Source organism: Rissa tridactyla, chromosome 2, assembly GCF_028500815.1.
Source record: "Rissa tridactyla isolate bRisTri1 chromosome 2, bRisTri1.patW.cur.20221130, whole genome shotgun sequence".
Lineage (NCBI taxonomy): Eukaryota > Metazoa > Chordata > Aves > Charadriiformes > Laridae > Rissa > Rissa tridactyla.
The window spans coordinates 120,804,581-120,827,210 of NC_071467.1; the positions used below are offsets into that span (position 1 = coordinate 120,804,581).

Genomic DNA, 22,630 nt, shown 5'->3' on the forward strand with positions numbered 1-22,630 from the left:
ATGCTACAGCAAAGCGCTCAATTACCTCATTAGGCTTAGGCTTTCATCTGGTTTCTAGATTATTTCACCCATGTGGAAACCTCAGTGGTTCTTTTTTCCTCAGCATATTTTCTGCCACAGTTTTTCTCTCTTCCTTCCATGCCACTATGTTTACAAAATATCCTTTCAGAAGAGGCTGCTGTGTTCAACCCATCCATGTATGCCCAGACCTTCAGTTCCGCGAGCCATCTACAGTAACTGGTGCTGTTGGGCACGTTGGGTTTCCAGTCTGTTCCTTCCTGATTTTCAAGAGATGTTGGAAACAGGCCTGATCGGCAAACACAGGAATTCCCTGTTCGTGTGCCAGTTTTCCCAGTGACCTGAGCTCACCCTCAAGTTTCCACCCCACCATACTGCATGTTTGCTTATAGAAAGCGTCACATCCATTTTTATGGAAAGAAATAAACCCGGAAAATATAGCGCAGTTACTGAGAACTCGTAATTATGGAGAACATTTATTCAACACTTGAATGGATACAAGGGGAAAACAAATAGGAAAGGAAGTCTGTATAGATTTAGGCAGGCAGATAATGTAAACTGTTAAAGTCTTATTTTCTACCCAGTACAAGAACTAAACCCAGAAACTAGGTTACTGTACGTGTACAAAAACCCAAAGATCTGAGCAGTTACATAAAAAATATGGTATATGTCAACAGTGTTACTGTTTCACAGGTTTAGCTTGTTCGTAAGCTTCCAAGAAACAGGAAAATAACAGCTATTTAGCTGATAGGTAATCTTTTTTTAAAGATGCAGACACCATGTCATGATCCTAATTTAACTCTTACTGGAAATCTTTGATGATACATTGCTGTGGGAGCTTGTGGCAGAGCAAGGTTTTAGATTCTTCTTGAAGATATTTTCAGCACCCATGCAGGAGATGAATTCAACACTAAATACAACACAGGAGATAAAATAAGACTGTGGACAGAAAACTAACTTAAAAGCAATGCTGAAAAAGGCTGGAGGTTTTGTTTTTAAGTACATAATCTGTGCACTAATCAAGAGATATATGGAGGGTTCACCTTAAGTAATGGTGTGTCTGTGTGAAGGCACTAACTGAAGTTTAGAAAAACAAAAACCCCAGAAATGAGACCATTTACACCCAGTGATGACTTCTATAACAAGTGCAAAATATTCAGTAGAAGTTTCAGAAGGATAGATTTAAAAAATCTAATATATGAATATGAGATAAAGAACTGTGAACTTTAGCCTTAAACTAAGCTTAGGTTTTACCTTAACCTCTTATAGTACTTTAGCCATTTCAGTTATAGTGGCTTATGCACGACTTCTCTACTTAATCTAGAAATCTAAATATTTCATCTCTTCATTTTCCATAGGAAACATGGTTTAGAATATTGTTTTAATAAACATTTAGAATTCCTTCACATTTCTTAATTGATTTATTGTCCACTTTATAATAAAAACTTTACATGTTTGAAACCTCTGCCAGTCTCAATTTTATAAATTACCCATAATTGGGAAGATCCACCTCCACTGATGTTTATGCTGTGGTATAGAGTGACTGGTTCGGGGCCATTAAACCCAATGCTGTTTGCCAGGTCATTCGTTTGGAATGATATCCAAAATACGTGTAATTAACTCCCCCACTGATTGACAATAGAAAGAACGGTGTAATCAGTCACTTTGTATAAACACTCATCATTATTACAAGTGGTGTTTGGGGACAGGTTCATGCTGCTCTGGTGGGGAAGAGCATCTTGTACTCTTTCTGCCAAATCTCATCATCTTCCTTTCCCGCTTGAGATATAAGGCAATGGTTGATTTTTATCTGCTGACTTTCAGAGTGCAAGATAAAGCTAACTTGAGCTTTTTTTAGGAACTGAGAGTAGACAGTGGGAACTGGATAGAGTCTTGTTCTGTCTGAGCGCTTTTTGATGCACACCCATGAATGATGATAAATTTCACTGCTGTGCCTCCAGCTTCTCCTATAGGTACATCAGAGAAGCCTGCTGATGAACAGTGCCTTTTTTTGGTACGCAGGGAATTGTTTGTTCGTTAGATGAGCACAAATGTCAGATATACGTTGGTAACAAGAGGAGGCACTACTAGGTCAGTACATTAGTTTGTCACCTCTCACAAAAGTTTTGGAAGACAGATTCTTTTGCATAGGGACAGAACAGACTGTGAACTAAAAGGAAGGATACACACAGAGAAAACTACCTGAGACACATTAATAATCTCGATGATGAAGCACCAAAGGAGCCTTAGGGCAGTGTTTGCAGAAGGTTTTGCTGTTGTTATGTTTGCTATTTATCATATCATATGTGAAAAAAGTGTCACATTATGTAATGGACTATTAGGCCAAAGACATAGGCTCAAAAACTGGAATCTCATGGATTCTGACAGAAAGTCACCATTTTATCTTTGCTTTAAAAATGTCCCAGCCAGCTCACTGGTTTGTTGGACAACTAAGTCTTCAGGAGCACAAGCAGAATACTGAAAAATTATCTCATTTCTGTGTTGCATATTAAGTTGCTAAGGGTGCTTTGGATGAGGAAATACCAAAAAGAAGAAATGTACTTCATGTGGAGTTCTTTGCCCTTAACATAAAGAAAGTGTAGTTTCTAATAAATGTATAGGCATGCATGGCAACTACACGGACCTCTATTTTAGGCCAGTGCACAAATGAAAGTGTGCATTCACATCCATGCTGAACTGATTAGTAACTGCACAGTTAATTGTATATATACTGAGGATTCTGTTGCATAAACCTAACTGTGACTGCAAGCTTTTAACCTACAGAGTCACTGAAAATCCACTTTTAAGTTTTCCCTCAAATGTTGTAACTTATTATAGCATATTTCTCTCTTTCAGAGGAATATCTCTGGGGTTTATTTGTCAGCACTGAACAGGGTGAAATATCTATGTCTGAGGCTCCTAGGCACCCTTGTAATACAAATAAGGGTAATCAACTATCTACAGTTTTGGGTAATTGGTTTTGAAATGACCCTGATGGTTCTTACATGCTGTGAGCTGTCAAGAAGAGGCAACATCCAACTGTGAGACTTCCCGTCATTGCTCAGCCACTGCCAATGTGCTCAAATCTCCAGTGGTGGTGTAGAGAGACTGACTTGGTGACGATGGTTCTGTAAACAGTCCCTGTTTTCATTTGTCAAGAAGTGAAATAGGCTCAGGATGGTGTCGTATCACAGCCATCAATAAAATATGACTCGCTCACTCTGATCTTGAATCAGAAGACCTGCCACTTTTGGTAGAAAAATAAGAATCCTCCTTCCCTATGCTATTCTTCTGTCTCAGGAAGATAATGTTAAAACCAAACTTCCTGTGTGCTTAGAATCATCATCATAGAATCATAGAATACCAAGTTGGAAGGGACCGTGCTTTCTTGGCAAAAGCACGGTGTAGAAAAGATCGTCCAGCACCCTGTCCAGCTCAGTCTTAACAGTGTCCAACATTGGAGAAAACTGGATTATTTTTCTTTGTGTTTTGACTGTGTCTTGGGTGCTATACCTACTGCAGAAGGGAATCACCATTAACCAAGAGGAAGCTATCAATGAGTGTCTGTCTCAAGTATCCTTTAATAGGCAAAGGATCTGAATCCGGTTCAACCCTGTCAACTTTTAACATATCAATTACCATCATCTATGTACAGGAGGCACAAAGGTATTGACGAAATTCTGGCAGTTGTTGAAGTTAATAGGAAAAGTCTCATTGCCTGCAGTGGATCCAGGATTTCACCTCATGCTTATGGAGCAAACTCGGCTGCACTGCTGTACTGATGACCATCACTCCATTCAAATTCAGCAGAACAGAAAATGCAGTTTTCAAAAAGAATGAGTCTTCATAGTCAAGAAGAAAACTTTGAAAGTTGTTCGTAGGTTGGCTTCACAGAAGCTGCACATAGCCTAAGAGTGTTGGGTTGAGCTCTTTTTCCCCCATTAGTCCAGGTTTTTTAAAGTAGTTTAGTTTGAGGAATTGAGGTAGTCTTTCTGAGAGGAAAAAGTTCAAATATTTCATCTACAGTGCTGTGAAGAAAGCTTTACTTCAGACAGTGAGAGGCTCACAAGAAACATTGGTTCATTTCAACTGGTTCACTCTATTCTCACTGGATCCCAACTTCAGAGGAAATCTGAAATGAGCCATAAAAAGTTTATTTTAAATTTTTGGAGAAGCACAGCTACTGAAAAGAGAAAACTGTGATGACCAGCTTGGATGAAAAATAACCCAAAGTGAAGAACTTCACATACAGCAGGAAAGACCAAATCCCCCGTGCAGTTATTCTCCAGCACGTAACCCAGGGTTGTAATGTGTCTAATGTAGAATTTGGCCTTAGAACATCATGACTACAGAAACAGGATAACTTGCAGTGTTTTAGCTTTTGTACTGAACATTTTGCATAGCTTTTCTCGTACCCAAGTGGGGAGAATGGGTAGGTAGTAGATAAAGGCCTTCCTATAAAAAGACCTTCTTTGAAGTATTCCAAGTGGGGTACATATACTTCAGGGAGGTACAGTAGGTTTACTTTGTTATCAAGTAATAATAGCCCTGATGAGAGACAGACTGTTCCAGAAAAATCACTTTGATGATCAAGTAAAAATTTTTCTGATATTTTTTTTCACCTTCTCTGTTTGGCTTTTCTGAGTCTTTTTTTTTTTGTCTTTTTTTTTTTTTTTAATGTTGTCACTGTTCCTAGAGAATTAACCAAAGAGTTCCTGTTTGTAGCCTTTTGACACCTCATACCTCCTGTAGCTCAGAGTGATTCTAGAAGTAAAGCAGGTCACTGACATTTTCCTCAAGACTTTGTTTCTTTGAGGGACAGTAAATGTCACATATACTCTTACCTAAAAATTATTGTGGTCTGATTTTAGTTTAGAGTTGAATGGTAAGAACTTTATAACTGACTGGGCTGTAATTTATTGCACTCAAATACAAAAATAAGCATTCCCCTTCTTGCCTAACCACAAGATACCTTGTTTCACAGAAATGCAAGGAAAAGTCACCCAGGACAGTTTCTGTTCAGAATTTAAACCACTCTTGTTCAGTACTGTTGCCCTAAAACCTAGCTAGGGACTGCAGACATTTAATGGACAAAGGTAATTCTCGTCCTTGAAAGGTATCCCTTCCACTCCTTATTGAGTCTCAGGGGACAGACATTGAGGTAACAACACACAAAGAAATCTCATTTTTAATGCAATATATGAACTAGGATCTCACCTGCATCAGAGCCAGGTCAGACTAGGGAGCCTCCTATTCAAAGGACTACTCAAGGTGCTCGAGGCTGCTGCCTTTCTGACTGTTTTGCTCTTCTGCTAGCACAGAGCAGCTGGAGAGCAGAGCAAGGATTTGGTCTTCTCTCCCACCCAAGCTGGTATGTTTTGCTCTTATATTAGTTAAGTGTTTTAAGTTAAGTAAGCTCTTATGTTGTCAGAAGGGATGTCCAGTACCTCTCCATCTAGGTGGCAAGGTAGTACCAGCACAAGCCATACTAACATTTCATAATTGGACTTGGAGCATACGCAGAGATGGAGAAACTCAGGCTGGCAAGGCAGACAATTTTCTAGTTTTTGCTGTCTTTGTGCATGCTATAATCTGCAGTGTCTGGCCAGCTGAGGGAAGCTTAAATGGATTATTTTCAAGAAGTACGTTTCCATGGTCTGGCTGTCAGCTGCCTCCAGATAGGTTTTAGTCATGAGACTCGCTGCCAGTCTTTTAAAAACTAATCTTTGGAGCATGTTTTGGGCTGGTTCATAAATTGCAAGGTTAAGTTACGAGTCTCTCCATTACCCCTGCCCAAAGGTGCTGTATATAATAGTTCTCTCATCGTGACAACCTAATGCGGACAAATCACTTGAAGCATTTCCCCAAAGGTATACAGGGAAAATAACCTCAGTACCTACAGACACCCATACACAAACACTTGCTTACAGTAGTCAGTCTTTTCTCTAACTTAGTTCTCATTGTGGTTAAAGCTAGATAGGACGGTGAGCATGGGAAGAATTATTTTTTGACAGTTGTACAAGGATTTTGCTCAGTGAAAACATAGTCTGAATCTCACATTGAGAATTGGAATGCTATTTTCCTGTCTCAAGTCAGATTACAGAAATGAAACTTTAAAAAGATAATGTTAGAGTTTGAATCATATGGTCTGGATCTGAGGTAGAAATTCTTTTTTTGCTGTTGAATTATCTAACAGGAAAACTGCCTCACTCCATGGGAGACACTGGATAGAGAAATTGGTTTATTTCTTATCTAGGCATCATCACATCACAGAACATCAGTATTGGCTGGAGCTGGAGGATGGTCCAGATAATGTTTTTGTGAAATATAATTAAAATCAGAAATTGTGCAAGTCTGGTTTTTTGCTCACGCAGAGGTAGCAAGATTAATCTAGCTGTCATCTTCTGTGAAGCATTGGGAAATTCAGCCAAAGAAGCCTGTGCTGTTATAGCTCCAGTTTCTTGCATGCTGCTCAGCAGTTCCCTTTGTAGTGAGAGTATTGTCAAAATCTACACTTGGTGAAAAAGCTGAACAGAAATAAAACCAGGGAAAATTTCCATCTGCATCCACCTGAGATTTTTAAAATGGACCTTTTTTCTTCCTTTTTCCAGTGAAAAGTTCAAATGCAGCCTGAAAGGAAATCTTTCATTTTGTTATATTTACAAGAAAAGCTGAAGGGATGAAGGTGTGGATATCTAGAAGTGATCATCTGATGTCCTCTTAACTGAGCCTTCTGGTTAGCTCTATGAGGCATAGCTCCTTTCCTTGAGAGGGCCTGAAGCAATGTTCCCTCTCCCTGCAGTCAGCAGATATTTTGGGGTGGGAGGAAGGACTATGCAGGGGTGGCAGATGTTCTCCATCATTCCGGTCAGCGCTATTGCATCACCGTGCAGCATTAGACAGAATTTTTTATTCCCTGCATCTGAGCTTGTAACCAATATGTAGGAGACTGAATTTTTTCACCAGTTACCTGAACACTGATTTACCAGTGTTTAAAATTAAGCATATGGGAAGCCTCCTTAAATTAATGAGACTTTTAATAGAGTGTAGGTATACTGTTAATCATCTGCTTAAGCAACCTGTAAGAGTACAGACCCAAAGAACATGTTACGGTTTGCCTAAAGATAAAAGATGATTTATGGAGGATTTGATTTGAAAAGAACATAGGGCCTTCTTAAAAAAACCCCCAACTTTAGAGTATTTCATAGGGAAATAATCCTTTGATTATCACCTATGGTATTTACCTGAGTCTGGATTATTTGCAAGGGTCCTTCCCTGCTTATTTTATCTGTCTGAATGGGTTTTTATAAAAACTTCTAGACCCCAGTATTTATATGTTTCAGAAATGCTTTTCACATACAGCCGAAATGCAGAACCATTACTGTCTACAATGTGTTTTTCAGAGAGTAACAATTAATTTCTATGGCCAGATGTGAAACTCTGACTAAAAAAAGAAGTCATAATGGATGTACTTGCAGGAACCCCCTTTCTCCCTTAGCTCTAATTGTGCAAATGGCACTGAGATAATACTGTAATTGTTTGTCTTTTCCGTGAAGCCAATATGAAGATTAAAGTACCATCTGGCTTTCTGAAAGCTAAAGTTAGCAAACCTCTAGCTTGAAAGAAACAAGCAGTTGGATCCCCGTTGGGTGGACATTTTAAATGTAATTTAACTTTGTGCATCTCCAGTTAAAATTCTAACCGCAAATCATCACTCAGAGCTTTTCCCTCTTCATAAGATCTAACGTCCTAACAGAAATTTTTCAAAGTACCTTTTCCTGGAGGAACCTTGGGTCTTTTCTTGTATTTATGCTCCAATAGAGTTTAAAGACAGAACCTGAAAGGTAAATCTGGTTGGAAAGTTTCACAATAAGGGTTGGGGTTTTTTTTGTGAAGTTGCCAGGATTACTAAAACTATACTTCTTGCACATTTATATCAATTTTGCTGTGATATTTTGTCAAATCTTTTTACTTGGTGTTACTTTTAGGATCTTAAATAATTTTCACAGGATTACAGAAAAAAAATCTTTTTAAGTCATGCTTCATCTGTGACATCCATTTTTTCATTAAATATTTAGAAAGAAATTTCAATAAAAATTGACTAATTTAGGTTAACAAGAAATTTCATGGAAAAAAAATGAAGCTGTTTCAAGCTCTGTTAAATAAAAATGGTTTCAGGGGGTTTTTGTAAATTAATTTTTTTCTTGGAATTTTTGTCTTACCAGCTCATCTAAAAATTGCAGTTGATAATAAACATAGAGTGATTATTAGTGAAGATTTCATCATAAAGATTTCACCAGGGCTTAGTGATGAAAATATTGTTTCTAGTTTTGTACCAGGCAATATTACCGCTATCAGAACTAGAAACCTACTCTCATTTGATTACTGTTGTATAAAATTTAACGTATAAACAAACGCCCACAGGAACTCTGTCCTCCTTTCCCCCTACCCTCTACACTCCCATCCCACAATGTCAAAGTTGCTACAAAGGATCTCCAAGTCTTAGAGAAAAATATTTTCACTTTTTGATCTGGAGATCTTCCTTTTGTCTGCATAAAAAAAATAAGCAAAATTGCAGGTGATAGGATGGAAAAGTAACAGAGGGCTCAAGAACCAGGACTTGGCCTGACCAATGAACTGTTTCAACTGATTGAACTGATTGTTTCAAACTGTTTTCAATCTGTAGCAATAAGAGATATGCTTGTACTCTTTCCCTATGGGCAGTCCTTTGTAGCTCTGCTGCACATCCTCTACATGGATCAGAGAAATTCCTCTTGCATCGAACCAAATCTCTTCCTGAGGCTGAGTGGAACAGCGCTGAAAGTTCAAAAGAAAGCTAGAGTCATTATTTAAAAAAAAAAAAACCAACACAAAAAAACCCAAAAAGGAACCTAAATGATAACGTGGGTGGTGGTATACTGCCTGGAGGAGTCCTGGGTATGAATTTAGTGAAATCACTATCTGTGTTACTTCTACAAAGGTGATCAAGGTGCCTGGGCACTTACTAGCATAATAAATTCAGGTAACTGGCTTAGATATACAGATTAAATACCTTTCTTCCTATGCTTCAAGTCATTGCACCTCACATGGACAAACATTTGTGTGAAACAGGCCATTTATTAACTCATGGCTGTGGTGGGAGGATGTTAGATGATGAACAGCGATTATGGCAGACTTTGTGTGAGACCCCACTTGTAGCAAGTTAAGTTGTTGTTAGATAGTCTTTCTCTTGAAAGATTTTTTGTCCTTTTGCTCTCACTCAAAGAATTTAATCATTTTACCCATATCTCAAGCTTTCTATGGAGTGTTTCCCCCTGCCCTCCAAGTTTACAAACCACTGGTTTGGTGGTCCAATGACAAGGGATTGGCCATAGCACGCACATACCAACTTCAACTGAATTATTCAGGCTGGTTAGAAAGTGTAACCAGTAGACATGGAAGTCTGTTTCAATAAAATGCTTTTGCTAGAAATATTTAACAGTCAAGATCCAGTCAATATCCAGTAATTTCAGTTCCCTTCTGGGTGAACTCAAAGTGCCCCTTTGGACGAAGCAAACTTCAAATGGCTTGAGGACTCTCTGAGGAGCAAACCTCGCTTTTCCTCTTGTGTTGTCTGACTACTAGTGCTGCGTTAGAAGCACTGAACCTAGTTCAGATGAACTGAGTGTTCATCTGAAAAATACACTGTGGTTAACCCTGGTACCCCACTATTGCTGCCCTACCACCCCCAGTTATCTGTTATTCCTGCCTTTCTCACCAGGGGGCTCCTCTGCTACTGCCACTGACCCAGTCCATCACCCCACACCCATGCACAGACCAAGGCCCAGACTCTGGCCCTTGGGAGGGATTCAAAGTTACCCTCGAGCCATCTGATAGCCAAATGTCAGCACGCTTCTCATGTGACAGTGCAGATGGCTTTGAGACATTTCTGCGTTAAAAACAGTAAGAGAAAGAGGTGTTTGGTAGCAGAACATTTTCAGTAAAGGCCTCCTGATTCTGTCAATGTACGTGAGCTTTAGCTAGGGAGACCATGAGGCTGGGTTTGGGATTTTGTTCTTTAAAGTTGTGAGCGCCTTTGCTGTCTTTGGGCTGGTTTTAGAATTTCTAGTTAGCAAAGCATGTAGTTATTGCTATGTGCTTCAGTCTTGGCTAGCTGAATTTTATTTAGCAATGTCTGTACAATAAAATTCGCACAGCTCAAATTCATCGAGATATTCACGTTTATGCATGAATTTAGGAATGACTACCAGCCCGGTTTGGTTTGAATAGTCACTATTGAGCAAAGCTGGAAAACAGCCAAGATACGGGCACCAAACACTGATACGTATAAATTCAAAGCCATTTCAGAAAATGATCTCTGTAGCTATTGTCTCACCTTCACTGACTGTAAAAATGAGAATGGTAATGTTTACCCATGGCAACTAGTGTTTTGAATATTAATTTATATTTGTAAAGCACTTCAGTTATGTAAGCTACTCTTAATTCAGGACACCATTTGATCATGAACATGCAAATACACATAATCCTGTATTTTCACACCTAGCAAAAAGATGGAGTCAAGGAAACCTTTCTTTCTAAAATACATGAACTTGCTTTCATCAGCCAACAGCAAGCTGTGTTGAGATTCCACTTGTCATTTCATTTTGATCTGGACAAGAATATGTTTTTAATATGCCTTGTGATTTCCTTTGAGAAAAAATACTCCACCCAATGCATATCATAATTTCTCCTGCAGTATTTTTCAATAAAACCTGTTTTCTATCTGGAGAAAAATGTGTTCTTTTGTTCTTTCTCTTTTGCCTCCCCAGTGCATAGTTTGGGACTGGGATTCCAATGGAAAGCATGACTTCATTGGAGAATTTAGCTCGACTTTCAAGGAAATGCGGGGAGCTATGGAAGGAAGACAGGTAAGTGGAAACCACTTAAGCAATCTCAATATGTAAGCTTTATAGAGCAGTGTTCCTCAGACAATCCTGTAATAAAGCAAGTGACATTGCCTTATTGTCTCCTGGGAGTTTAGTTGTTGTGTTGATCTCTCTTGTAGGTTTTACTGTTATCTGGACACGATAGTCTGAAAACACAAAAACCAGCCTTTCCTGTACTTTGTGCTGCGTTCATTGCTGCCAGCTCTAACTTGAACCCATCATGATGAAACTAATCAGTTTCCTAAATATCTCATGAATTACGGTCCTAAGGGAAAATGAAATTTTTAGCTTATTAATAATTTCACTTCTTTATGGCAGCTTGATCTTTTCAAATTGAAGTTGATGGTAATTATTCAATATGATAAGTGATTTGGCATATCTAACTCTAGAAATTGTCATTTCCTATTATTACTTACTCCTGAAGGTGTTCGTTTTGATAAATTCTCTGATGGGTAGTTAAAAATGTTGGTTTTCTAATCTGACGATAATTTGTGTTCACTGCTTCACGGTCATCTCAAAACCAAACAGAAATGCCTAATAAGCTTTATTTGGGCTTCACGTTAAGGTTCTGTTTATAATGTGTTAAAGAAAGCTAACAGAGTCAAAAGGTGCTTAATAAATGGTAAGCAGTTAGGTTATTCCATAGGTCAAGAAGGTTTTATGATTCTTCTGGATCTTCTATTGACATTCTTAGAACAACCTAGAGTTTAGCAAATGTTGCTTATGTATGTAAAATACTGTTGATACATATCAGTCATCTATTAGCCCATTATAAATAACTTCTAAACAAAACCTGAGTGTAAACAAACCCCTGTTTCGTTCTCTCAGAGTCAAGTTAAGTCAGAGGAACAGGACCCACTTATAAGAGGATGAATTTTTGCAGCTTTTACAGCACTTACATGAATCCGTACCTGCCAAAGCTTAAACCAAACTGAATTTGAGTGGAAAGAAAACCTACCTAAAGAGGGAAACAGATCCCAGAGTGAATAACATTAACAAGGCCAGTGATGTGACACCATTTCAATTTTGTATGCAAATACCTGTGGCTGGGAAAGGGACTGTGTGAGAGTGGTAAAGGGTGTGTATTTCCAAAGTAAATGTCTTCAAAATAGTGTCACAGTCCTTCCCAAACAGACAGCTTGTTGCCCAAGACAAGAGACTTGCAGTCTGGTGTACCAGGAATGGCTGTGAAGGGTAAACTATGTATTCTTTATTCTGATGGAGAAAGTGTCCTCAGCTAGCAAAAAGGTTGGTTACTCTTTCAGAGACATAAGAAGTTAGTACAGCCTTTTGTCAATTCTTGTTCTAGACTGATGCTGCAGTATCAGAGTGCCGTCCAGGAGTGTTTTAATGTTGCACAATGCTTTAAGTGCCTGAACCTTTGTCTTGCTAAGGGCTTGCCATTTGCGATTTGGCAGGCTGTCTTTCACCTGTAACATTGCAATGTACTTTTCACTGCATAAGTGCAGCTCTTCTCCTCCGCCCGCCTGAGCCATCGTGGCATTATTTCTTCCTTGTTGCTCTCGTTCTGTTGTTACCGTGCAGTTATTCTGTGGGCTTGCACCTGCGTAACCCAATCCTGTTGTTATAGGCAGTTCTGATGGGATGCAATTGCCATCAGTGAGAATCAGTCCTTCTCCCCTCCTCTTCTCTAATCCTTGCTTTGTACACTATTCTAGAGGAAAACAAGATTTAGTGGATACAATAGGAGGTAATAGTCATTTAAGTGGCTAATAAATGTTGCCCAAAAAACATACATGCGCATGCTAGATGGCTCTTGCACCTGATGAAAGCAGGCTTCAGTCAGCACTAACAGCATGATAGGCAATAACAAGCAGTAGGGAGTTTGATCAGACCCTGGTGAAAATTATATAGTTATTATGCAAAAAGTATTGTGGGGGATCACATGCTGTACAGGAGAGGTCACTTGTGTGGGAGACCATGGCACTTGTCACTCAGCTGGAGACAGAGAGCAATTTCCTTTTCTCTTTCTCTCTCTGTCCTACCCTCCCTCCCTCATCCTATCTCCTTTTTCTCTGTTCTCCAAAAATAACTATTGCTGCTAAAGGCAATATATGCCATTAGCTGTGGACCCCATAAATGCATCATAGTTTATCTCAACATCCTTTGTGCAACATTAAGTAATGTGATTAGCATTTATCAGTTTTTTCTTTAGTTTTATTCTCCCCCTCAAAAAAAGGATGTGCAACGAAGTGTTTACTATGTATAAAGATGGTTTAGTAAACCTTGAGGGAATGGCAGAGGAGGAGAAAGGTGGTTTGCCTTCAAGTGGATGTGTTGCTAGGTATTTCTAAAAAGGAAGACCACATCAGAGAAATATATGTGAGTGAGGAGGTTAGCAGGTTAGACATAGTCCTTCCTTCCTAGAAAAGAATTTTCATAGCCTCCGACCAGAAAATGTTCCGTTTTCTGTGTAGTACTCCTTTTAGTCAGAGGAATAAAACTGACAGCTACATCCTTCAGCCCATAGCATCACAACAGGGAGTTGTGATGAGGACCAAAACCTGCAATTTACTCTCAGATGCTGTGGAAGCCAGTGTAAAGAGCAGAACTCAGGTCTGACATCCCTGTTTGAGTCGCTAAGGAGACAGAGTGAAACTTTTTATTCTGGTTATATTTTCTTTTGTGCAGTAGACTTTATGGCCAGCTACAGTACATTGCTATAGTTTTGTCAAAAGATAACGAAAAGATAATCAAAACATCCTAGTGATTGACAAACAGGGTTTTTCACTCTCCAAGGCAACTGGAGAGAATAGGAGGGAAGATTTATCATTGACAGGCGATTTAGAAACTCTCCTTCAGTAGCAGCTGCAAATCTGTATGGTGTTAAAGGAGGTTACACCAATGGCACAGCTCTCCCTCTCTGCCCATCAGCAACATCTGTATTAGTTGGTATCAGCTCCACAAGTTGCCATAAAAGGATTAAGCAATAAAGGTGGGAGTAACATCATAGTTTGTGCGGGTGAGCAGGAAGAACTGTGTGTCTTCTGTGAACTGCTAGTACTTCTCACCATTTCATCAGCTCAACTCATCTCTTGAGGAGTTGATAAGGATCTTGATGTTGCCTTTTAATTGGACATAGTTCCTCCTCCAGAAAGCAGAGAGTATTCTGACCCATTCTTCAACTTCCCCTCAGGCAAAATAAAAGTATCTTGTAGCCAATCTATCAACTGCTATAGAATGACTTGAGATGATCAGAATGGATATGTGTCGCTTGCTTACTTACTTACAGGAGGTGATAGTGCCTCTAAGACTGATTCAGTTCCATCCCTGGGCTGTGTATTGATTATCCCAAGTTTTGAGTGTCAGCCTCTGATCAGATGAGCTTATAGCTGGCTTGCCTCCACTGTGCAATTTTTTGGGAATTTATGTTTGAGACAAGGCATCATTTAGATAAATGTTGTGAATCTAGCACTGGCAGCTTGCTAGTGGTTGAACCAGTAGTACGTGAGAGAAAGAGAGATTTCTTTTCGAAATGATTGATCACATGTTTTGATCAGGAGTGGTGTAATTAGTTTATGAATTTCTTTCCTAAAATGTGGCGGGTCCTGGGTGAGATTCACAAGTCTTGAATTATGTCTCCCCGTAGTGACAGTTGCTTCTTGATGACTGAAAAGACTGAATTCTGTGAAAGCTGGTTGGTCTTAAGTTGGTGGTACAGGTGAAATTAATTCATGCTGTTTTAAGAATTCCTGATCATGAACAACCTTTTCAGTGAAGTAGGATAATAGCTTCGTGTGTGTTTCTGTTCCAAAACTACCTTGCTGTCATAGACTGTGATATTCTGACACCTAGACTGTTTTCATATTGATCACCAATAAAAAATGGCACCAATACATCCTGTTGTTCAAATGCACATCTGTAGCAGGCATTTCTAAATCTTCTATTTAGCATTTTCCACCATTCCAGAATTCATCATTTACTCCTTCACCATAATCTTGTCACAAGAAAACACAGAAAGAAAAAGTCCATCCCTATTTGTGACAGTTATTTTTTAGTGAAATACTAGTAAATACTTAGAGTTTATTGTATGCTTAGGCTTTGTTCCAAATAGATGTATAATATATATTTTTAATACTTGTGTATAGTGGCAATTTATAAGATGTTCTAATATTGATCTACTAAACATTTTAAAACAAGATTGGAAAAACATGATACAAATTTAAGGACTATTAAAGCTTTTCATAGTTGAAAGGAGAAATCCTACACTAATGAGAAAAAAGTCACAATTTTTTCAAATGAAGGCAACAAAACCAGAGGGATTTGGGGGAAAAAATTTCATAGAAATATAGCCCACCTGGATCCTGATGCAGCACAGGAGTTATGTAAGGGAAAAATCTGTTCCTGTTATTACATAAAAATGGACACGTGTGTATACACACACACACAAAAGGAAAGAGGAGGAAAAAAACCTGCTGTACTTACTACCTCTACTGACATTCCTGCAAGTCTGGGGTGTTGTTAGCGGGGCAGGGAAGGCTGCTGAGGTGCACAAGATTGCTGGTGTCTTTATATAGTGTAAACTTCTTCCAGAAACCACAGAATCACAGAATCGTAGGGTTGGAAGGGACCTATGGAGATCACCTAGTCCAACCCATACAATTACGTGAACATAACGTTTATCAGGCTTAAATAATGTGAGTTGGTTCCCCCATTTGTCCAGATATCTGACTATTATCCTAACTCAGGGCCTTCGCATCAGGTTGCTCTTCAGATAACTGAGCGTAGATGAGACCTTTAAGTAAAGGGCCAAGGAGTTTATTGACACCAACGGACAATTCCCTGTCCAGTTTTATCAGGAGACAGGCAAGTCTGTCCTGGACTGTCTGCAGCATCAGCAGCTGCTGTTGGCTGCAGAGAGGGCAACGGAGGCCTCCGAGGAGGGTGCAGCCATGTCAGGCACCTGCCACATGCACACGATTAGGCAACCAGTGGTGCAACCTCAGGAGCGCGGGTGAGGTGGGGACCTTGGCTGAGGAGACAAGAAATGCTTTGATTTTCACTTTGTTCCCCAGGTGCAAGTTTTCAGAGGAAACCTCTGATAGTGATTAAAAGCATCTCTTCTCCCATGGTGGATGTCTTTCTGGGACAGAAGGAGGGAAAAAAAAACAACATCCTGTCCTCTTGCCTGAAGGGATGTCAGGAATAAACCAGCCTTTCAGGAGTTGCAGTTCGCTTAAAAGTGACTTGCTTTTCTTGAGGCATCAGGAAGAAATCATACAGGATATAATGCTGCCTGCTCGATTGTTTTTTTTTAACCCTGTCCATTAGATCGTGATGTCTCCTTTGTCATTTACAAACTATGCAATTTGTTGCAGCAGCTGTACAGGAAGGAATAAGAGAGAAACAAAAGAATTGCAGGGGAGGCAAGAGAAAATGCTAATGAAAACCCAGGCTTTGCCATAGCTCTCTAGCCCTTTCCTCACAGGACTGCCCAATGTGTGCGAGCACAGTGTCCCAGAGATAGGAATTGCTCTGTATCATGATTTCTCTTGCTATAGGGTACATGAAACTCTCCTGACACCTTCATTTCTTTCTCTGAAAAGCTTGTGCTACCGGTAACCACGTACTTTCCAAATTTTGGTTCTACAATGGTTGCCTGCATTCAGTCACCTCCACTTGCCTTTTCTGGTATGTGGCGTGGGTTGGTTGCACCATTTGTTCTTCTCTCCTGAAGGTTTGGTGAGAGAAGGTGTAAGGATGTTTGGGAAGGCAGCATCCTTCACTGCAGAGAGTAAAATATCCCACTGAGGGATCTGTGTCTGCTTATTACAGCAACGAAAGGATTAGGACCTTACAAGTGTCAGCATTAGTTTGTCGACTTTCATTGAAGAATAACTGGATGGCGTTTGGTTTACATTCAGAAATTCTCCACACGGCTTAAATTTCTGAGTATGAAACACCAGAGTTCAGAGCTCAGAAACACCAAAGCAGTATAGTCTGGTGGTTCACTACCAACATTTGCAACACTACTTATCTTAAATTAACAGGAGATAAACCCAAGTTGCTTTCTGTTTCAGATACATTGTGATGTTTGACAGGGAAAAAGCTCGCGTAGCCCAGAGCTGCCAGGCATTTGGAGGAAATGCTGAGTGACTTTCAGAATGATGAATCCAAACTTCACAGTGTTTACCGTTAGTGTCAGATTGCAGACTCTTGCATTAGTTTCCTCTCAGCTGAAAAGTTAATTTAAGAGACAAAAATGAATCGATAAAAAACAACATCAGATACCAAGTCAACACTGGGAATGTAGGAACAGACTGAAAATTGAGCTCGGCCTCACAATGCAAGCAAAATATTTGAAATTTTTTCTCGTAAAAAAACCCAACTCTGTTCCCTTTAGAAGAGCTGGAGATATGGCAAGGCCTGTATAGGGAATTTCCTTCAAATTGTGCTTGTCACATCTTCAGCTCAAGCTGTGGGAATTGCCGAGGTCAGAACTGGATCTTGGTGGATAAGTGAAGATTGAGAGTTTCATGTAAAACAGTCATTGTTTTTTTTAAACCTACCTATGAATTAGCAAAGGACTTCTCCCTCCTCTCATCTCCTATTCCCTTCCCTTCTTTATACTATCACATCAGCATATTTAATAGGTGCAAAATTGTTCTTTCTTTCTGTTTTCCTACTTTCTAGGAATTTGCTAGTCTCTTCTTTCCTTTGCTTTATTATCTACATTAGCCAGTGATGTGTTAGTGACTTGCACATGGAATATTTTAATGAGCTTTAGATAGCTGCTGAGAATTGTTATCCATACATCTCAAAATGCATTACAAAGATAGGTGAACATTCCTAGTTGTATTTTACAGTTAGCACAGAGAAGCTGAGAGGCTTGCTACAGGCACAGATTTTTCTCCCCTGAAGTAGTGTTTTATGCCGCTTTGGTCTGTATATAGTGTAAACTTCTTCCAGAAACCAATTACATGAACATAATGTTTATCAGGCTTAAATAATCCTTTTACCGAGGAGAGGAATTATGTACATAGTGTAAGGGTTCATACAGGTCAGCCTTGTTTCAACCCGCACTGTGAAAAGTGTTCATGTTGGAGGATGATAAAATTAAGGAAGTGCACCTTGGAAGTTCAGGGGAAAGTAATGAAGCCTCTCCAGTGTAGTTCAGTGTCAAAGGGAGGAACACAAATCCTGACTCCTACTTTTTCTCTCTATTTGATATATTACAGCTTCTTTATAATATACAGACAGCACAATTTCTCTGTAGGAATGCTTCCAGTAAGTTTGGAGACAACTGTATGCTAAACCATTTTGCCGGACAGCAATGTAGCAAGATGTGAGTGGGCAGAGCTGTTGCCTCACTGCCAGATTGCTTTCCCAAATATCAGCTTATTGCACTCTGGCGTTGTGTCACAGAGCACTCTCTTTACTTGGAGAGAAGGACTTTTATTTCTTAAGCCTGACTGCTTCTCTTGAGCAGAGAAAAAAAATGTTTATGGAGGATTTTCCCTGAACATGTGGGCCTGTGTCTGCCTGTCTTCTCAGTTGGAAAATTCATTTCACAAGACAAATAATTGAGCTGTAGGCTAACTGGGAGAGCAAGCAGATGTGCTTCCTGCAGTTGGAACATTTTTTTGCCTTTTCCCTCTCTTCACTCTTGTCACCTGTCTCCAGTAACACAATGATGAAAATACTCCCCCTCCCCTGTGCGGAAAAGGTCTCATATTGCTCCAAAGCCATATGTTTTGCCTTCCCTTTTTTTTGACATTTGACAAAAGCTCTAAGACTGAAATACTTCAGAGACATCCAAATAATTGCTGTTAGGCAGTGGTTTGAAGCTTTATGAAATCGCAGGGGATGTTCATAAGGTAAAAACAGTTTTACGTGCTCAAACGCTTTGCTCAGACAGATCCTATATGAACGTCTTCGCTATAGACAAAGTATTGCAACACTTACAAAGGGCTTCACTATAGGCAAAATATTGTAACACTTCAGAATGATGTGTTTCATTTCAAAATGTCATAATAGGGATTTTTGGAGGTTAGGTCATCCTTGTTCCTTTTGGAGGTATATTCTTTATGTTACCCAACAACAAATGTTTTCTCCCAGCACTTGAAAGCACCTCCCTGGAAGAAAATAGTAATTTTCTTAGCTGAATTTAATAACACATTACAGAATCAAATCTGGATTTACAAATGCCAATAGGTACTTTCACATACAAATGTACATTTTACTCCTGCAGTAAGATGCATGAATAATATTGCAGACATTAGAGGTCAGGGTCTGAAAGCTTGACCTTATCATTCTGCCTGAAACCAGAGGAGGGCAGAACATTTGAAGTGGAAATCAGTAAGACTCTGGGAGACGTTATGATGGGAAGAGGACAACATATTTCAGTAACGAGGTAGGGCTGTTTTGCTGTAAAATTGACTATTTGTTCATAAAACTGGTCAGAACATTTTCAGAAATGGGTTTTAATAGATTCTTAGGGATAATTTTCAAGCATATCAGTAATTAGCTAACTGCATCTTTGTGCACTTTTTAGTGATTTTTCTTAACTTTTTATTTTTACTATTGGCCTTAAAGGAGAACCTATTGTTTTTTTTCAAGAGAGAGAGAGATGATCTCTGAACAGAATTTCTCCAATCATGAGTTTAATACAAAACACCAGGGTTACTGCATAGGCAGTTTTGTAGTTAATACAATGCATCGGGTTGCTCCCTCCTTTATTTTCATTTGTGTTTAGTTCCCTCTTTTTTTATTCTCTTAAATCATCTCAAAAATCCTCAATCTTGCTTATGTAACACCTGAACCTACAAGACTGGAAGACAACACATGTATCTGGATATCTCTCTCAGTGCTGCGTCCACACGTCTATGTTCAAAGACAGATGTTTGCCCTGGGCCTTTTTCTATTAAGATCATTCTCTGTATAGTTAATGGTTTTAATTTTTTCTTCTGTGTGCACCATTATTTGATAGGATTTAGTCAACTGTGGAAGTCAGACAGTGCCATTTTTGTTAATTATTCAATTTGTACATAAATTTTCCTTCGAGTGGTGACTGCTGTTTTTCACAGGTACAATGGGAATGCATTAACCCCAAGTACAAAGCAAAGAAGAAGAATTACAAGAACTCAGGCATCGTCATCCTTAACCAGTGCAAGGTAAATACGTGGTTTTTTGGCTGTTTCTTTACGAAGCTGTCGGCGATATATTTTAATGGTGTTTGGAAACACAGACAACAAAGTTGAACTGCCTGTAGAATAGCAATGGAAACCGATCCACTGCAAAAATTAAAGGCAAGGACTTGAATCCCAAAAGTAAGCTGACTGTCCCCAACTCTCCTCTTTCATTTCTCTTGCCCTATCCCTGCTGTTGTGCAGTGGGATAGGCAGTACTAAACTTTTACACCTACAGGCTTACTAATTGGCCTTTTGTGTGTTTCTCTTCTAATCCTTCCATCACTTCTACAAAATTGCTCTTGTTCGTCGTAAACCAACAGCAAAATTTCCACTGACTTCCCACCGAGAAGAAGCAGAACTTGGTTGTACTTTTAGATGCGAATTTCCTTTCTGTAATTTTAGAATTTTGTTATTTTCTTTGGTTATGTTTTTCTTTCTGTCTCAAACTATATTTAATGCTTTCGTCCTTTACCTTATTTTCAGTTGGTCCCTTTCCTCCTTCCCATTTACTTTTTTCAGGCACTTCTTTGATGTTTTAGCAGTACACAGCTAATTTAAATATCTTGCTTTCTTGTCTGCAGATCCACAAGATGCATTCTTTCTTAGATTATATCATGGGAGGCTGCCAAATACAGTTTACAGTAAGTGTCTTACTTCTCTAATTTCTTTTAATGAAAGGGAATCCCCTCAGATACTGATTCATTACTTTCACAGCGAAATGATTCTTTCGTGACATTCCTCGGTAAATTATTAAGGTCTCCTTGCAAAATGTATTAAGCCTAGAAAATAAAACCGTGCTAATGCAGTAAGATTTTCCTTGCACATGCTGCTTTACTTTTATGTTTTGCAGCAATGACAATCACATTGCAAAAAGTAAAGACAACTTCATGCAGGGCTGAGAAGCTAAGCTGTTGTAGTCCCACCAATTTCATGAGCTACACCCAGTCCCAAAAGCTGGAGAACTTAAATAGCCCCTGTGACAGTGCTCACTGGCCTTTGGCTTTTGAGCCTCAGTTTGTTTACAAGAATTTTGAATTAATTCCCTTGCTGTGAGTGTGTCACAGGGGGGAGTTTCATCTCACCTGCCTTTCGTCTCTTAAATGTTAGATGTCCTGTTCATCAATCCTATGGGCCAGTCTTCCTTTCCAGAATGAGTCATCTGTTAAAGCAAGTTATTTCCCCTCTAAGGGTGCCATACAGAAAGTCACAGGCAGAGAGATAGTCCAGCCAGGGACCCCTCTCTCTCAGTCTGGGATAAATGCTGGGGTAAATGTGTAAATGCTGATGTTTCATACCTCAGCCACAGCTACCAACAGTAAGATGGCACTACATGGGGAACAAAGTTGCAGTTTAGAGCGAATTCAGGAACAATTCAGTTCAAGGAACAGGGGATAAAATGATTTGTAGATCTTTCCATAAAGGGAAATACAATATTTTGCATTTCCAAATAATCATTTTTAGAAACATTAAATGCGGTATGGTTTTGATCCATTCTTTTTCTTTTCTTTTTTTTTTGTATTTTGAATCTGAGAAATAACATAACATAATGTAACGTAACGTAACATAATAAAATAAAATAAAATAAAATAAAATAAAATAAAATAAAATAAAATAAAATAAAGGTATTTTCCGTAGCATAGGAATACAGATTGTGGCTCATTTCCAGTCTGGTTTACGTGACCTCATGCCAGTTACAGGGGTAAAATCTAATGCTCCAAGGAAATATTCTTCTGGAGAGCTTTTCTTTTCCTGTAGCACCCTGCCTTGTTTCTGCTCCCAGGCATCAAGGATCCAACATTGGATGCTACTGAAATGTTCCATTTCACTTTTTGCAGACAAGCCTTCATTTTCCAAAATGATTTAACAAAAAAAAGAAAGTTTTTTTTATCCCAACAGAAAATTCCAGCAACAACAGCAGCTATACACAGTAATGGATTGTCTTTTTGTGTACAAATCAGCTTTTTGAGGTACAAAACATGCACTTTGCCAGTATACCTTGCAAACTCATTGAGTAACACACAGAACTGAAGACCCTATTTCTGTTTTTGAAAGAAATACCTACTGTAGTCGACAAAGATCTTTATAGTTATCTTTTCTCATCCAGTGTAATTGCCTCTCCGGCCTTACCCGGCTTCTTCTTCTGTCCCCCTCCCTTGCCTGCAATGCCCGTTTCTCCTCCAAAACTGTAACTCGCCAATCCCTAGAAACTCCTTTAATTTCTCTTTCCTGGCATTTTCTCCCTAAAAATATGACTGGAAGAACTCAACTATCAAATGTGTTTAAGGTCATTAGCAGAAAGACAGTAATGTCTTTAAGTAATATTTAAAAGCCTTTTCTAATCAGGGCATGTGCTTAAGCACATGCAAAGACTGGTTAATATGCATTTCCCACAACTCCAGCTCAAGCACAGGAGCACTGTAACCATTAGAAAGGGTCTAGGGATATACATATTATAATGTTACAGCTGTGCTTTCCAAACTCTTTTTGATTCCTCCCTAATGTTTTCCAATGGAAGAGCAAGTCCTTACACAGGGT

General features: G+C 39.1%; 1 protein-coding gene across 1 annotated transcript in view; it reads left to right on the forward strand.

Annotated features, from left to right (window-relative positions):
- The window catches only part of CPNE4 (copine 4), a 190,627-nt gene that overhangs the window by 124,936 nt on the left and 43,061 nt on the right, over positions 1-22,630 (forward strand). Inside the window, exons 7-9 of the mRNA XM_054191382.1 lie at positions 10,827-10,925; positions 19,991-20,077; positions 20,677-20,736. Of these exons, the coding sequence (XP_054047357.1) occupies positions 10,827-10,925; positions 19,991-20,077; positions 20,677-20,736 (246 nt within the window). The remainder of the gene's footprint in view (positions 1-10,826; positions 10,926-19,990; positions 20,078-20,676; positions 20,737-22,630) is intronic.